Consider the following 19,663-nt stretch of genomic DNA (forward strand, 5'->3'; position numbering starts at 1 on the left):
AAATATTTTGTTCAACCACTTTGATTAATTTGTTTCATAGATATAACAACACAAGCTGTATTGATGCACCTAAATATTATGAATAAGACGATTTTTTTGCAAGAATTCGACATAGAGTTTCTTTTTAAGGGGCTTGATTCACTCGTGTTTTCTCAAGCAGTCCGTTTAAGTGTTTAAATTCTGAAACACAAAATCAAAACTGAAGTAATGAACGCAAACGAACACGTTATCTCTTGAGTCGTCGTTTTTCAAAAACAGAATATTTTCATTTTAAAAGAAGTTCGTCGTGCTTTTCACTGAATTTATATTGCAAAAATGACCATCGTTGCAAAACTCACATATAACGCCTGAATTTATGTTGAAAAAATTACCATCGTATCAGAAACATGCCTGAAGTTATACCCAACAACTTCAAGTGCGTTACGTTTAAATTTCATCGAAATCAGTACGAGTGGATCATGATCCGAGAAATTTTAATCATGGTGTATTATCATAACATGAAATATATTATTTTCCCCAAATCATGACTCGATTTGCTCATTCCTAGAATCGGAATTTTACCCGTGTATAAAAGTTTTTCAAAAATTATCAATTTTGGTTTGCTGACGACCCTATGCAGCTCTGAAATGCACAAATATAGTAATTTTCGTTCAATATTAACGTTGTGTTTTATTCAAGTTCAAAAATTCCCTTTTTGCATTCATTAACAATGCTTTAAAACTACGATTTTTGATTGCAATTAACATAACTACAAAATGCAAAAAAGCTGTTTTAATCCACCTAGTGGTGTAATGATGCCTTTCTCATATCAATCATACTATCATATATAATACTGTGGTATTATTCAAAATAATTCTCTGCGATTCTTGAAAGAATAACCGAAATCGGTTTGTTTGACCGTCTACTGATAAAAACTATCAATTGGAAAAGATTTGAGGTGGATTAATTTCTAAATTTTTAAAGGTTTTTCCCCATTTTCAGTGATGGTATACAATTTTTAACCCACTTTACTCTATATGTTCGGATCCGGAAGTCGGATCCGCATGAAATTCAGGAATTACGTAAGGGACCGCAAGACCTTTCATTTCAATCTAAGTTTGTGAAAATCGGTCGCGCCATCTATGAGAAAAGTTAGAACACATATTTTCTTCTTTTTGCACATTTTACGCCATAACTCCCGAACCGGAAGTGGGATCCAAACAATATTCAGGAATTTTTTATCGGACCTCAAGATCTTTCATTTGAACCTAAGTTTGTGAAAATCGGTCCAGCCATCTCTGGGAAAAGTTAGCGGACTTATTTTCACAATTTTTTGCACTTTTCACCCCTTAATTCCGGAACCGGAAGTCGGATCCAAATGATATTCAGGAATTTTGTATGGGACCACAAGACCTTTCATTTGAACCTACGTTTGTGAAAATCGGTCGCGCCATCTATGAGAAAAATTTGAACACATATTTTCTTTTCTTTTTGCACATTTTACCCCATAACTCCCGAACCGGAAGTCGGATCCAAATAATATTCAGGAATTTTTTATGGGCCCTTAAGACCTTTCATTTGAATCTAAGTTTGTGAAAATCGATTCAGCCATCTCTGAGAAAAGTTAGTGCATTTATTTTCATAATTTTTTGAACATTTTACCCTATAATTCCGGAACCGGAAGTCGGATCCAAATAATATTCAGGAATTTTGTATGGGACCACAAGACCTTTCCTTTGAATCTAAGTTTGCGAAAATCGGTTCAGCCATCTCCGAGAAAAGTTAGTGCAAAAAAATTACATACACACATACGCACATACACACACAGACATTTTGCGTACTCGACGAACTGAGTCGAATGGTATATGACACTTGGCCCTCCGGGCCTCGGTTCAAAAGTCGGTTTTCACAGTGATTTATAACCTGTGCATAACCTTTCTGTATGAGAAAGAAGATGAATTGAAAGTTAAGTGGACAGATACAAAAAATTGGAATGCACTTCCAACATGTCTTATTGAAAAGAACACATTCACGCATAAGAGCAAATTCAGCAGCTGCAAGATTCATATGGGTGGTCTATAATATAACTGAACCTGAAACAGACGTATCCCCAGCAAGCCGTTCTAGTTTTATTTATTCGAACAGTTCTACTGTCAAATTTAGAACTGCACTGAGCTAAATTTTCTTTTTCACATTACATGATATTCTAATGATGTTGCACTATTAGCATTTCCAATAATAGTTACAAGATGTGTTCAACATCATGTCAAATATATGAGATAATCTTATGAAACATAAAACTCTTCTTAACGTTATTTTCACAAGATTTCCATATAACGAATGAAATTTCCAGTCTGAGTCAAGTTTATTGGCGCGTCTTATAACCATTACTAGATATCCGCACAACATACATTGGAACAATTTATGAAGCGCATATTATATTCACTTCGAATTTATTTATATAGGTTCATATATACCATATGACTAGTTTTATAAAATTTATTTATATATATATATATATATATATATATATATATATATATATATATATATATATATATATATATATATATATATATATATATATATAACTTTCAATGGAGGTCATGCTAATAGCAGATAATTGCCAACTACTACTTTTCTTTGAGGATTCAAGCTGTACTAGTATTCCATTCGGTAAGGGAGCACCTCATGATATTTGCGAAAGAGAAGTGAGATCCCGAGACTGAAAGTAAAGAAAATGAATCTTACTAAACAGATAGAGTAATGAAATGTACCGGATATATATTTCATGGTTCGTTAACGCTTATCCTTGAACGAAGTTGGATGAGCTGTCTTGTCAGCGATTTAAAATTACATTGAGATGCGAAACTTCCTGAAAAAAATGGTCTGGAGCAGTTAATGAATATCGAGGACACAACTATTCACGACTTTCATCGGATTTCCATATAAATTATATGGGATATTTTTATAACTTTCATTATGATAACGTCCATTTAGATTTGACGTACACATTAAATAAAGATTATAAGTTTCCATATAATTTCTATGAATTATACTCTGCGTATGATTCATATGACAAATCTAATGAATATAAATAAGATTTTCATTTCAGTGTGGTATACGCTGCTGTTCTATTTTTTCTATATTTGAAACACGCTGCTGAGGCTGCCAGTTTATTTTGTTATAATTTTCAGATTTAAATTTTAAAACTGACATAAATTATGCATGTAGAACTAGAAAACTCCTGAACTTGCCCTAATAAGAAGTTATAAAAGAGAGATTTAGCTTTCAATTTTTTTAATTACCATATTTGGCCCCCAGTTTTGTCGTGAATACGACTTACTTTACTATGGGGTGCCTTTTCAAAATTTACCCTCTGAGAGAGTGATAAGTTTTTGATCGTGAATATCTATTGTTGTATCTAATGAATCAACATAATTTTTTCTACATGCCATCGGAAATATGATCACAATTTTATGATAAAATTTTCAGTTTTGTGACATAGTCTCAAATAATTCAAAATTAAACTTTTCTGAAATGTTTGGTATAAACGAGTATCAAAGAGGATAATTCATAAGGCGCGTTTGCCTTTCTCGTATTTTTAAAGCTCATAGCTTAGTGATCTGTGAAAGGATTTATATAATCTAACTACCAATAGAATCGAAATTTTTCAATTTAAACGTGTATAGCAAAAGCATTGAAGTATTTCAATAGTACACTATTGAAAAACCTGTCTCATTTGCTCCATGTCAACACCAGCCAATCAGAACGCGTTCTAAGGAAGAGAACAAAATATCTGCAACTGTACAACAAATCGTCCGGGGAAAATGTTCCGAAAAGTGGTGAATATCGCAGTGAGTTCCTCAATTTGGTCCTTGTGAATGCTAGAAACGAATCCCTACAGCATATTGATAGTTTCTTTCAATAAATTATGCAAATCCGAAATGAAATAATCGACAATAAAATTCTGTATGCGGCTATTTTTATAGCCGTTAGGACCGCCCATTAGTGAAAAAGCTACAAACGAAATCACATAAAAGGAAATCTCTTAACAAAAATTCAATCAGTTTGGATTCTATCGCCCCTGCGAGCAGATGTGTTTTGTGTCGTCTGCACGCTTTCGACAAGAGCGATTACGTCACAGCTGCCAGTCATTAGCATTGGGAAAAAAACAACGGTGGAGAGCATTGCACAATATCAGCCGTTCTAATGGCTCTAAAAGTTTTCTAAAGAACTATTAGGATTTGTTGTTCGCAAATCGTAGGGAAATATCCTCAGTTTACTGCAAATCAAGAATAGTTTGCTTAGATTTGTGCACTTTTCGCTGTGTGAAATTCACAGTAATCGAGCTCAAGTGAAGCCTATTTTTGCGAAAAATGTTCCAGAGTTTAATGTCGTAGAGAATTACGCAATTTGACTCTTCTGAATGCTGGAAACGAATCCCTACAGCATATTGATAGTTTCTTTCATTAAAATATGCAAATCCGAAATGAAATAATCGACATAAAAATTCTGTATGCGGCTATTTTTATAGCCATTAGGACCGCCCATTAGTGAAAAAGCTACAAACGAAATCAGGTAGAAACAAGCCTCTCAACAAAACTTGAATCAGTTTGGATTAGGGATGTCGGAAATTTCGAATTACTCGATTATTTAATAATCGAGTATAATTTTGAAACTAATCGATTGTAATATATTCGATTATCTAAGTTATTAATCGATTACTCGATTATTCATTCGATTATTACTAAGGATTTTTTTTAACTATTCGATTAGCTCAACAATCGAATATTAGTTTTATGCTAATCGATTAAATATTACTCGATTATCTGGGTTATTAATCGATTACTCGATTAATCGATCGATATTACGACATCCCTAGTTTGGATTGTATCGCCACTGCGAGCAGATGTGTTTTGTGTCGTCTGCACGCTTTCGACAAGAGCGATTACGTCACAGCTGCCAGTTATTAGCATAGGGAAAAAACAACGGTGGAGAGCATTGCACAAGATCAGCCGTTCTAATAGCGGCCCTTACACGATCATTAAAAGTGTCATTACTAAGTAATGACACTTCTGCTCAAACGCTCTTCATTACTGCATTACTGTATATCATTACTTTTTAGCATTACACGTTCATTATTAATGATGAGTATTTGTAACTACTCCAGCAATAGCAATAGCAATATTTTTATTTTCGTTTAGCTGAAAATAAATTTGATTTGCCATTGAAACGTTAAGGGTAATGAAATATTAACAATTTAAATCTACCCTTTGTCATTTTTTCGCGTATAGCTCTAAAGATATTCAGCACTTCCACAAGAAAAATAAGAAGAAAAAATACTGTTGGTAATGATGGAAAATCCGGAATTCCATCATTACTCGTGTCATTACTGAAATCGTAGACCTTACACGATCATTAAAAGTGCCATTACTTTTTAGTAATGACACTTTTAATGATCGTGTAAGGGCCGCTAATGGCTCTAAAAGTTTTCTAAAGAACTATTAGGATTTGTTGTTCGCAAATCGTAGGGAAATATCCTCAGTTTACTGCAAATCAAGAATAGTTTGCTTAGATTTGTGCATTTTTTGCTGTGTGAAATTCACAGTAATTGAGATCAAGTGAAGCCTTTTTTTGCGAAAAATGTTCCAGAGTTTAATGTCGTAGAGAATTACGAGTCCCTTCAGCATATTGATAGTTTCTTTCAATAAATTATGCAAATCCGAAATGAAATAATCAACATTAAAATTCTGAATGCGGCTATTTTTATAACCGTTAAGACCGCCCATTAGTGAAAAAACTACAAACGAAATCACATAAAAGGAAATCTCTTAACAAAAATTGAATCAGTTTGGATTGTATCGCCACTGCGAGCAGATGTCTTTTGTGTCGTCTGCACAGCTAGTTTCGCTTTCGACAAGAGCGATTACGTCACAGCTGCCAGTCATTAGCATTGGGAAAAAAACAACGTGGAAAGCATTGCACAATATCAGCCGTTCCAATGGCTCTAAAAGTTTTCTAAAGAACTATTAGGATTTGTTGTTTGCAAATCGTAGGGAAATATTCTCAGTTTACTGCAAATCAAGAACAGTTTGCTTAGATTTGTGCACTTTTCGCTGTGTGAAATTCACAGTAATCGAGATCAAGTGAAGCTTTCTTTGTTTTTGCGAAAAATGTGAAAAAGGGGAATGCGTGCATAATTCATACAATTGATATTCGGAAGTGTTAAGGAACATGTCAGTTGTTTTCGTATTCACGACATCCAGTTATGTCTCTGACATTACCCACCCTTCTTTTTTTTAAAGTGTTGTAAAGTTCATCGTAGCTCTTTGGCTAATAAGTGGTCCAGTGGTCTAGTTGAATTGTTTTCATTTGTTTTCGCCTTTCTCATATAGAAAGGTTATGCAATCACTGTGAAAACCGACTTTTAAACCGAGGCCCGGAGGGCCGAGTTTCATATACCATTCGACTCAGTTCGTCGAGTACGCAAAATGTCTGTGTGTGTGCGTGCATGTGTATGTATGTGTGTGTGTGCGTATGTGTGTATGTAACGTTTTTTTGCACTAACTTTTCTCGGAGATGACTGAACCGATTTTCACAAACTTAGATTCAAATGAAAGGTCTTGTGGTCCCATACAAAATTCCTGAATATTATTTCAATCCGACTTCCGGTTCGGGAGTTATGGGGTAAAATAAGCAAAAAAATTAAAATATGTTTCTAGCTTTTCTCATAGATGGCGCTACCGATTTTCATAAACTTAGGTTCAAATGAAAGGTCCTGTGGTCCCATACGTAATTCCTGAATTTCATCTGGATCCGACTTCCGGATCTGGAAATATAGGGTAAAGTGTGTTAAAAATTGTATACCATCACTGAAAATGGCGAAAAATCGTAAAAAGTTTTTTAAATCGACCTCAAATCTTCTCCAATTAATAGTTTTTATCAGTAGACGGTCAAACAAACCGATTTCGGTTATTCTTTTTAGGAATCGAAGAAAATTATTTTGAAGAATACCACAGTATTATATATGATAGTATGATTGATATGAGAAAGGCATCATTACACCACTAGGTGGATTAAAACAGGTTTTTTATACCTCCGAATATTGAAACTGTAAAATTATTCAAATAGATTGAAACTATATTATATTTCCAGTTCAACCGAAATTCCTTTGGAAAATGCTATGCGCGTATTACATTTTGACGACAACAAGCGACAAATCGTGGAAGTTAATCTGCCAGATGTTAAAAATAAATATCCTGATTGGACACATCTACTTATAAAATCTCCAACCACAACGAAACCCTTGAGTTTTTCTATAGATGTTGGCAACTATAGTAATCGTACGCGTGATATCACAATTTCGAAATGGAATTTCTTCGTTTACAATATTTCACAAAGCAAATTTGATCTTAACAGCACATTCTACATATTAAACATATATGGTGAGTAAAAATCCTATCTGTAAAATAATGTATATATTACACGTTGTTTTAAAGAAACGCAAAAATATTCATACATACCGTAATTAACCAGTTGCGTGATGAAGTTTGCTCTATTGAGCAATGTCAAAATGAAAAAAAAAACTCAAAAATCTCGGTATTCGTTTTCTTTATAATATTGTAACAAAAAATATCCGGAATGCGGTTATAAAACAAAAAATCTTTATTCATTCGCCTATTTTTTATTTAATAATATATTTAATAAGGCACACTGCTTTATCTCTAAGAAGCTGAGGCCATTTCTTAACAGTAGAGAAGTTGTGGAAAACGGAGTTAAAAAGGGGGTATGGGAACGAAATAACTAAGAGGAACAAAGATCTAATTGGTTGACATCGAGATGGTGAAGTTAGGGGAGGGGAAGGAAAAATTGACATCGAAAAGATCTGGTTAGTGCCAATGAAGATGGTGGACAGATGAGGGATCGAGTGAATCGAGCGGATGTTAGTGTTGAACTTGTAAGTGGGAATTACTCTTAGCCACAGTTGAAATATCGTCGAGGAGTAGAAGGAACTTTGTGCGAGAGATAAAGATTACTCTTGTATATTAATGTATTTGAGGTACTGGTATATGAAAAGCATATATGAACTATTCCGACTCGCCAATATATCCCGAAAATTTTTATGGTACCATGAGTTAATTTTAATTTTAATTTTTGTTTATTAAATACGTTTTGGCCTTTTCTCTATTTTCGGTACTTTCGGAAACGGAATTCGGAAATCGGTGTATCCGAAGTCAGTTAAATTCGCCTAATGGATTGTTAACCATTTCATCAGATTTGTAATTTTTGAAAATCAATGTAGCCATTTTAGAAATCGTAGTGCGCTCCACATAAAGTTTTTTGGTGATAAAAAAACAAGCAGCTTTTATGGTACTTTAAGATCTTTTATTTGAATGTTAGATGGAGAAATCCATTCAGCCATCTACTAGCAAAATGAGTTATATTATTTTAAGTTCATTACATATATCATATCATCGTGTAGTTCCGGAACCAGAATTCGGATCTTAATGAAATTCAGAAACCTTATATGGTAGCATAGGATTTTCTATATGAGTCTAGGGTTGTAGAAATTAGTTTTGTCATCTCCGAGAAAAAATCATGAAATTATTTTTCACACACAAATTTGCTTATCTTGACGATCTTCTTCGAATGGTATAAGGGTGTAAGAAGTTGTGTTCTTCCAGCAATTATTGTTGCAAGCTATAAATAGTATAAATTAATATAAATATGAAATTGCTTTGAATTCTATATTAATTTATACTATTTATAGCTTGCAACAATAATAGCCATCTCTCTAATACATATTTCATGTTCGAACGATTATGTTGCCAAAAACAAAAATGAAAAAGGGTGCTGTGCATCGTCTTTTAGATGCTAAGAAACAATTGCATAAAACAGTATTGCAAATCGTGTTTCACTTTGCTCCGAAACATCGCTTTATAATCAAGCGCGTAAAACTCATGCTACTGGAAAATGGCGAAAAGTCGCTTACACAAAACTATCGATAACTCCGTTAAAACTGGAGGGATTTTAACAATGGCTTGTTGGATAGATATTACCGTGCGGAATCTAAGGCTAAAACCATATTCTGTTTTCAAGGTCAATTGTAACAGATGTTAACTCAAAAAGTAAACATTCGTTCCCAAAACTATTCAATGGTGTTCAGGATGACGGAGAAACCTTCAATTTGCGAATAGTTTGGCCAAAATCGGTCCAGTCATTTCTGAGATCTCGACCTCTTTGGTGACAACACACATACAAACACCCACATACACACGGACATTTGCTCAGTTCGTCGAGCTGAATCTGGGCAGCTGCCCTTGATAAAATGGAGTGATTTCCGGTTTGGAGAATACGACCACTTTTCCGGGAACTGTAACTAAGATTTGATATACCCGAAATCAGTGGATTTGTGGTCATCAACTAACCAGACCTGCCCAACTGATGAGTTATATGACATTCTGAAGTACTTTGCTCGATTTTTCTGTGTCATGTATAAAACACGTTGATTAAAATAATTTTCTATCCTCTTCAGTCTTGTATCATCAGCCATTTGTAATTGTATGATCTTTCATTTGAACCTTAGTTGTGAAAATTGGTCGAGCGGTTCTTGAGAAAATTGAATTATTTTGATTTTCATCTCTTGCACAAAATGTCATGTATAATGGTCATAATTCCAAACATCGATTTATCATGAAACGCTCAAAACTTCTTTTACTGGGATAAAGAAAAAGGATCAGCGTCATTTCACAGAATGCCATTTCGCCGAAAGGGTCATTTCGTCGAAAGTCATTTCGCCGAAAGCCATTTCGCCGAAAGGTAATTTCGTTAAAAGAATCATTTCGCCGAATTTTTTATCTTAATATCGTGATTGGAATTGATTTAAAAAGAAAACAAATGATTTACTCCCGTTTTGTTGACCATCGCACTTTTGAAATAATTCAGAAAAACTTGAATAATTATTGTAGGTTTATTCATGATCCTCAGAACGGAATTCCCAATAAAACTCATTGACTTTATTAGTGTATCTACTAGGTAAATATTTGCGCTTTTTGCCGATAACTAAGTGCAAATGAAAAAATATCTAATACGGCTTCGTCACATCGTTTTGTTCGTATGCTATCCGACTTCGCTACCGCTCGTTCGGGACTAACTGAAGCAAAGAAACCTACCTTTGAGTGGAGGGTTACAGGTTTGTATGCAAGAGGCCGCCGCTTCCGACGGCGGGTCGGCGGCTAACTCAGCTGGCGTCGCCTTGGCGGCTTTTTCACAAAACTGTCATTACCTCCTTCAAAAATTTTCAACAAACTATGAGTTGTTTGAAAGGTATTAAAACTAGACTTCTAAATTTTGGAATCTGCTTTGTTTTTGAGGTCAATTGTGACATGTATTGTGAAAAAAAATTGCAAATTTTGACATAAAACTTGGTATAATTTGAAATTTAGGGAATGTTGTCTCCAGTCCAAGCTCTTTCAAATATGGTATAACGATATGAATTCCCTTTGGGACAGATTTCACATACACAATCTTCGAAAAGCGTGAAATTTGTGAGAACCAGTTGAAAAGTCTCTGATGTCAGAAGTAGATTTCGGATATGTGTCTGGGTTTCATTTACAATTTTCATCATCTGGATAGATTTTGACAGATTCACAATTTTATTACCAAACGCTTTGTATTATTCAATGACGACCTGTACGACGCGGTTCGGTGAGAAGTGAGTACACGTGGTAAAGGATAGAAATGGTGTCTTATAGTCGTTAATCAATTTCGATCGATTTTAAAGTATTTTTTTTGTAAAATAAACAATATTTGTGTATAGAAAAAAAGAGCCGCAGCTTCATATTCAAAGAGCCTTGGGCTATCCTGGTTCCTGGCTTCCTATTCCTGGACCACCGGAAATAGTGGTCCTATACTCAAAAACGGAACTCACTCACTTTTCGTAGAGGTTGCTTGACGATATTCACAAATTTAGGTTCAAATAAAAGCTCAAAACTCCTAAATTTTGCGCGAGTGCAAGTGTTTGAAATTTCATTTTTGTTATTTTTAAAATTATAAGAATCTAACATTTTAAGCCGTAGTCTAAAGTACGATGGCCGAATCATACAAAATTGATCAAAATTAATATAGTTTGTTAGTCATGTTAATAGATGGTTCGAACTGACTTCATTTACACCGGTTGCAGTAGTACCTGCAATAGCAAAACTGTTTCATTTTGTTGGTTGTTGATTGTACTAATTGATGCGCAAACAATTTTTTTGTTTTCCTATAATAAAAATTATTTCGAAGAATACCACATATGTGAGAATTTGATTATATGAATAATATGAGATGAGAAAGGTGGATTACAACAGGTTTTTCAGTACATTTCGTGAAATTCTTAAAAGAAATTTCTACTGAATTTTTCGAGCTCCTCCTTCACAATAAAAGGCAATGGCTTTCCAGAAGTATGGTGCTGGAACGTTTTGTTTTCTGCTTGGATGAAATAAACAAGTTTTTGGTTGTCATAGAATCTGTGGCAGACAACTTCTGCACAACAGTTTCAGAAACAGTCAAATTTGTCTATACAGTCAACAACTGTTTGTCTGTCGATTATGATCACACTGTGATTACATTGTAACAGATAACTTGGGCAGTTTGACTGCATACAGATCGACAGTCACGCAGATTTTGACTGTTTGCAGACAAATGAACCGATTGCACTATATTACAGCGAAAAAAACTGCAAAAGTTTGTAGAGACAAACCATCAACCAATATTATGTCACTATGATCAGATTCTGGAAGAATATCGTAAATATTGTTAGATGGCATAGGATTAACGGAAGAAGAGCCCGTCCGTTGTCTTTTATTCTTACATTCAGATTCTGTGAGATCGTCACTGTTGTTAGAAGAATTCTGAATACCGGATGGGGATTTCTTCCGTATTGTTTTATTTTTAGCCTTAGATTTGTTGCCTTCCCCATTGGACGCAGCCATTTTTGAGAATATAAACTTCCTAGTTTGGATAAGGCTGATTTTGTGGTAGTCCTAAAATATGTTCTGATTAGTTCGAAGGCTAATTGTTTGGATGGCTAGCCTTGAAAAGGCTGATTAATTTATTAGTCTTGAGAAGGACTGATAATAACAGAATATCACTCTTTGTATAGCCTTAAAAAAGGCTGACTAATTATTAGTCTTTAAAAAGGCTGTTAATGATTCATGTAGCCTTGTAAAAGACTGAAGCCTTGAATCAATGCAATTGTAGGTAGTCGGAAAAATTTTCAGGAGCCAAGAGCTGCGAACAAAAAAAATTTCAGGAGACAAGTGGTGCGAACGACTGTGCAATACCGACTGGCTATTCTGACTTACTTTTTTCAGAAGTATCACTCTTCTTAGGTACCCGAGTAGAGTGTGAGAGCAAAAAGAAAACTCAATTTTATGTTGTTATGTTCGTATTTATCGATTACTTAATTTGCTATCTTTTGGTCGTTTTAACGGTTAAAAGATCAAATCGAAAGCAAAAAAAAAATGCTGTGTGACACCAAACCAAAAACTAGTGTTGCTCTCAGTGAAAGCACATTGAAAATTTAACATGATGTACATTTTCTTGAAATGACATGTCACGAGCATAAGCTAAAAATAGACTAGCCAAAAAAGGTCCGGGATATATACATTTAGGCGATTTATTCGTAAGCAAAAAAAAATTAAATGCAAACCCCACTAACTAAGGTGTTTCACAAAGTTGTATGCCGGTAGTTTCTGTCAGTGCACACTCGTTGCGTCGCTTCCATTCCGTATCCACCATGAAAAGCAGTGTGGCTATTTGAGCACAGTATGAAAATGTTCTCTTTGTCCTTCTCATATCCAAAGCTGTAGCATTCGAACATTATAACATTAAATTGAGTTATCTACTTGATCTCACACAACTCGCACATGTAATCACTTTGAAATACGAGTTTAGAGGCTCTGAAGACCAAATGATTTACAGTGAAGTCTCCTACAACACAGGGAACGTGAATTAGGAATCCGGCAATAAGGTATCCCAGATCATTTGTTTCTTCGACTAATTGGGACAATGAACGATTATCTCGCTTCTGACCACAAATTGTAGATTATGTCTTCAGTAAATTTTTAGTTCTTGTGTAGACTTATAATTTACGATCATTTGATGCAGAATTAGTCCTGTGACTCAAAATTATGAAGATTTGGTTAGACGGTTTCTTCGGAAAAGTGCATCAAAGATCCAAGATGTATTAGATGATTGATAAAATACTTCTCATAGTATCTAGCGTTAGTGAGTATATGAAGTTCCTAGTTATAAGGAATGAGAATTGTTTTGAAGAGTGAATTTGTGGAATACTTAGGAATAGGCAAAGTAAACATATATTTTGTTGGTGGCACTTATAACCCAATAAATATTATTGAGAATTAGCTCTAGGTTCTGAAATCTGAGTAAAGTTTTGGGTATTTTCAGAACGGGTTTGGCGAGTAGATGTTTTGTATTTTTGTTTCCCGCATGTAGAAATTCGATGACGGTACCACCATTCATCTCAGCTTCAGTAGTCATCTCATATACTAGAATCATACGTTAGTGTGAGATCTACTGTCTCTGTTCGAGAGCTACATTGACTCTACGAGTTAGATGAAAATTTGCTTCGAGTTTTTATCGTGGTTATAACAGCAATATCCCACAATTGTCGAACTATTTTTTCTTCGGTATATTGTTTATTACAGTCGAAGCATTGGCATTGCATTCAATTTTACCACAATGCGTTGATTGAGAGTCGACTAGTCCGCAAATTAACATGACTACTCTACTGATGAGATTACTATTGGTACAATAACCCTACTATGATATTCAATTCAATTCAACCCTTCTATGCAATCACTGTAAATACCAAATTACGTATGATTGGAAGATCCATTATTCCATGAATTGAATTTTGATTTTATAAATTACGATTTAAAGAAGAGCGAGTTCTTTAGAACTGAATTTAAAGTACTTGTTAGTTGGCGCACAGAAATTATTTTGACTATCCAGATCCCCGATTCCTGGATTCACTAAAAATGATGGTCAAAAGACTTTGGAATTGAACTTCGCGACGTCGTATGACAAAAAATGTCAAAACATTTGTTATATATTTACCACTTTTGTGATTACCTTTTCTAATGCATCTTGGCGCCTGGCAAAACTTCCCACCTTTACATGCAAACATAGAGATAAATTAACTACGCAATAAAGCAAAAACACGAGTTATAGTTCCGTAAAAAGTGTACGTTTTATTTGGTCTAATTCCACGATTCCTCCGATTACAAATATCGGCCACTGTCTACAACAGTTAAATTGACGACGAGGATGGCGACTGCGAACGGTCCTGAAGATGTTCCGGGTTTTCCTGCTGCTATGCAATCATCATTTACTATCGACTCATTCGACCGACACCGGATGAAATGGTCGAGATGGGTGGAGCGGCTGGAAGGTGCTTTTGTTTTGTTCGGAGTACGGGAGGAATCGAAACGTTACATGCTGCTGCACTTCATGGGAGGTGAAACATACGATATTATATGTGATAAAATAGCTCCACAGAAACCACAAACACTGACGTATGCAGAAATTGTTCGTTTGCTGGAGACTCACTTCAACCCAGAGCCCTTGGAGATACTGGAAAATTTTCGCTTCAAGAGCAGAAAGCAAGGAGATGACCGTCCGGAAGAAACCATCGATGAGTATTTGATAGCATTACGGAAGCTCGCTATCACTTGCAATTTTGGGGAATATCTCAATACGGCCTTGCGAAATCAGTTGGTATTCGGGTTGAAGGACAGAGCAATACAATCTCGACTGCTGGAAGTTCGTAATTTAACCCTCGATCGAGCTCGAGAAATTGCTGTTTCGATGGAACTGTCATCAAAGGGTGGTAGAGAGATTCAGTCGAAACAAGGTAAACCAGATGTTAATCTGGTGGAATCGTCCAGAAGCGGTACAAAAACGAAGGTAAAAAAATCTAATACAAATGCGAAATACAATGAAAGCGCCGGGTCGAATAAAAAAGGATGCTATCGTTGCGGGAACACTGCTCATTTCGCAAACAAGTGTCCGCACATTACGGCTGTTTGTCACTTCTGCAAAATGAAAGGACACCTACAGAAAGTGTGTCTAAAGGCAAAAAAGGAAAAGAAACCTGAAGCTAACTTACTAGACGATACTGATTCTAATGATAGTCAGTGTACGAATGAAGTTATTACGTTGGATGAAGTGTGCAAGTTGGAGAGAAACGGCAAGTCATACGCCTCCAAATTTTGGTTGGAAATGAATGTCAACAATACTATCATCCGATTCGAGGTCGATACTGGAGCTCCTGTTACGATTGTTAGTAGGGAGGACAAGAAGAAATATTTTGCTGCCGACATATTGCTACCGTCAGACATGGAACTCGTTAGCTTCTGTAATACACGAATCAATATCGACGGAATGCTGAATGTAAGAGCAGAGTACTGCGGTAAAGTTTATTCATTGCCGATTTACGTTTCAAATGTGAAGAAACATCCGTTGTTGGGACGCCAGTGGATGCGAGAGATGCAGATTAATCTGAACAATATTGCTTATGCCGGTGTACATACAGTTTGTGCTGCTGCTGTTTTACCGAGTGTTACGCCTGCAGCTGTGAAATCGTTAGTTGAACGATATGCGAATTTGTATGACCCGTCGATTGGAAGAATCCACGGATTATCTGCGAAGCTGGTACTCAAGTCTAATACGAATCCTGTGTACATCAAAGCACGACCAGTACCATTTTCGATACGAAGTGCTGTTGAGGATGAACTTGACTATTTGGAGCAAAATGGTGTGTTACAGAACGTAAACCATAGTGCGTGGGCAACGCCCATTGTTCCAGTAATGAAATGTAATAATAAAGTGAGGCTATGCGGCGATTATAAGATCTCGGTCAATCCGAATCTGAAAGTCGACGATCATCCATTGCCGACGATTGAGGAACTCTTTGTCAACGTAGCTGGCGGCAAAAAGTTTACGAAGATCGATTTGAGTCAGGCCTATCTAAAACTGGAGGTCGAAAAGGATGATCAAGAGATACTAACCTTGAACACACATAAGGGTTTGTATCGGCCTACACGGTTGATGTATGGAATTGCGGCGGCGCCTGCCATTTGGCAGCGTTTGATGGAACAAGTACTGAATGGGATACCTGGCGTTACGGTTTTCTTGGACGATATACGTGTCACCGGTTCGAATGATACTGAGCATTTACAAAGACTTGAAGAGGTTTTGAAGCGGCTAAGTTCATACAACATGCGAATAAATTTGGACAAATGCCAGTTCTTTGCGAACGAAATCGAATACTGTGGATACCTAATCAACAAGGAGGGGATTCATAAAGTCAAAAAGAAAATTGATGCTGTCCAGAACATGCCGGTTCCGGAAAACTAGGATCAAGTACGATCGTTTGTAGGGTTAGTGAACTACTACGGTAGATTCTTTCCGAATCTAAGTACAATGTTATACCCCCTCAACAATCTTCTGAAGAATACTGTGCCTTTTGTCTGGACGAAGCAATGCGAGGAAGCGTTTAACAAGGTTAAGCAAGAAATGCAGTCGGACAAATTTCTGGTTCACTACGATACAACGTTGCCGCTAGTACTGGCTACAGACGCATCGCCATACGGGGTCGGTGCTGTACTAAGCCATATGTACGAGGATGGTTCGGAGAGACCTATCCAATATGCTTCTCAAACACTGAATGCTACACAGCAAGCCTACAAACAAGTCGATCGAGAGGCATACGCGATAATTTTCGGGGTACGCAAATTTTATCAGTACCTGTACGGGAGAAGATTCACGCTGATTACGGATAACGAACCGTTGAAGCAGATCTTTTCTGATACAAAAGGATTGCCAAAGATGTCTGCGCTAAGGATGCAACATTATGCAACATTCTTACAGTCTTTCAACTACAGCATACAGTTCAGGCCGACGAGTAAACACTGCAATGCTGGTGCGTTTTCGCGTTTACCGCTGAAACAACAAGTTCCTAACAATGTAGTGGAAGAATCTGATCTACTTGAAGTCAACATAATCGAGACACTACCGCTGACCATAGAGGAATTATCGAAAGCCACTTCTACGGATCAGAATGTGAAAGTTTTTGTTCAAGGTTTGCGGAGTGGCAGAACCGTTGAACCAAAAGATCGTTTCGGAGTTGATCAGAAAGAGTTTACGCTTCAACAGAACTGTGTCATGCGAGGAATACGAGTCTACGTTCCACCAAGTCTGCGAGGAAAGGTTCTTGCTGAATTACATTCCACGCATTTCGGAACATGCCGACTGAAGTCTCTGGCTCGGGGATACGTTTGGTGGGAAGGAGTCGATAAGGACATAGAGAATATGGTGCAAAATTGTAGTTACTGTCAGTCCACTAGGGCTGAACCCGCCAAAGTACCGACACACTGCTGGGAGGTTGCAAGACAACCGTTCGAGAGAGTTCACGTCGATTTTGCGGGACCGTTCATGAACACCTATTTCATTGTACTGGTAGACGCATATTCAAAATGGCCGGAAGTTCGAATCCTGAATAACATCACAACTGCGACGACTATTCAAATTTGTCGGGAATACTTTGCTACGTACGGAATACCATCTGTTTTAGTCAGCGATCACGGAGTGCAGTTTACATCGGATGAGTTCCAACGTTTCCTCAAAATGAATGGAGTCTACCACAAGATGGGTGCGCCCTATCATCCTGCGACAAATGGGCAAGCTGAACGGTTTATTCAAACCCTTAAGGCAAAACTTAAGAGTCTACGATGCGATAAAACAACGATGTTTGGCTGCTCGGCCATCCATGGAAGTTGACCATCAATGTCAACTTCCCTCTCTGAGCAGCCTAGATAGCCGTGTAGTGTCGGTAGCGGTTTCCCAACTGGCTAAGAATAACGCTACGGTCCACCTGTACCGGTGGTATAAGTCCACCAAACAGGTAAGCCGTGTGGCATCCGGCGGAATTATTTTTTACCAAGAATTGATCCACTGGTTTCCTGTTCCATGTCGTAAAAGGCCACAAAAATAGGAACTCCTAAGCCAAGGTGTATTTCCGTGCCGATGGCTGAATGGCTGCAGGAGGTTAAACAATGCAGTCGTGAACGGAATATCTTGGGGTGTTCCCTTACTGTGTTAAGCGAAGCTCTGACACAGTGGACGACTTCTTTCTTCGCAACTCGTGGGATTTAAATGATAATAACATTTAAAAAAATCCTTACATGGTTCGCTATAGGCGATTATAAGCCAATATATTTGGTTTCTTGTAGTTGTTGTACGGTTGGTGCTGGAGGTGGAATGTTCGTTACTCTAATTTATAATGGTTAGAGTGGCACAAATCAATCTTCAGCATAAACGTACAGCAACTATGAATCTATCCAGACTTCTTCAAGAAGGTAAAGCTTCTATAGCTTTGGTTCAAGAACCATATTTCCAAAAGGGAAACTTCTACGTTGGAAAATTGTTAAACCCAGTCTTTGTTGCCTTCAACAAGATCGGTATGACTAATCCACGTGAAATGCCTCGAGCATGCATACTTGCAAATAGTGCTCTCGATGTTTCTCTCATATCGGAGCTCACAACTCGGGATATTTGTGCTGTCACAGTTGGTATGACTACTGATGGCATAGACAGGAAATATGTCTATTGTTCGGCATATTTGCCGCATAACCAACCTTCGCCAAGCGATGACTTCAAAAAGGTTGTATCATACTGCTGCAAGAGTGATATACCGCTTGTAATCGGCAGTGACATAAATGCTCACCATATCATTTGGGGCAGCACAGATATAAATTCGAGGGGCTCTGATATGATGGAATTCGTGAGCAGTACAAACCTGCACATAGTCAATGCAGGAAACCGCCCAACTTTTGCGAGATCTGGAAGAGAGGAGGTTTTGGACGTAACTCTCTGCTCTGATAGAATTGCGCATGAGTTGGTGAATTGGCTCGTCTCCGATGAGCTCGAACCTTCGTTGTCTGATCATAAGTACATATTCTTTGATCATTCAAACGTTAAATTTGATATTATCACATATCGTAATCCCAAATCTACAAACTGGGACCTCTATGAAGAGGGCTTGGCGACTAGATTTTACGGGTACCAACCAACAATTGAAACCCCAATTGATTTGGAAAATGTTGTCGACGAGACAAACTCACTCATAGTTGCAGCATATGAAGAGGCTTGTCCACTTCGGATTGTGCGAGCTACTAGAGGAACTCCTTGGTGGAATGCTGAACTTGCTAGACTAAGGAAACTATGCAGAAGAGCTTGGAACCACCGTCGCAGAAATGGGTCGGAGGCATTCGTGTTGGCTCGAAGGGCTTACAAAAATGCTCTTCGATCGTCTGAGCGAAGTGGTTGGAAAAGCCTCTGCACAAATGTCTCTAGTCTCAACGAGGCTAGCAGATTAAATAAGTTACTTTCGAAGTCTAAGGACTTTAATGTCAGTTTCTTAAGAACTTCAGATGGTGAACACTTGTCTGATGAAAGTGATGTACTTCACTGCCTTTTTAACACTCACTTTCCAGGATGTATGGATCCATCACCGACAGCTCTTCCCGAGACTTTTTCAGGTAGTTACGATTCTTGGGCCCTTGCTCGAAGCGTTGTGACGATTGAATCGGTCAAATGGGCAGTTGAGAGTTTT

The 19,663-nt window shown here is 37.0% G+C and overlaps 1 protein-coding gene across 2 annotated transcripts in view; it reads left to right on the top strand.

The window, feature by feature from the left end:
• Positions 1–19,663, top strand: part of LOC131440652 (GPI inositol-deacylase) — a 254,257-nt gene that overhangs the window by 118,258 nt on the left and 116,336 nt on the right. For both annotated transcript variants that reach the window (XM_058612123.1, XM_058612122.1), the window contains exon 8: positions 7,138–7,427. In XM_058612123.1, coding sequence (XP_058468106.1) covers positions 7,138–7,427 — 290 coding nt within the window. The remainder of the gene's footprint in view (positions 1–7,137; positions 7,428–19,663) is intronic.

Source organism: Malaya genurostris, chromosome 1, assembly GCF_030247185.1.
Source record: "Malaya genurostris strain Urasoe2022 chromosome 1, Malgen_1.1, whole genome shotgun sequence".
Taxonomy (NCBI): domain Eukaryota; kingdom Metazoa; phylum Arthropoda; class Insecta; order Diptera; family Culicidae; genus Malaya; species Malaya genurostris.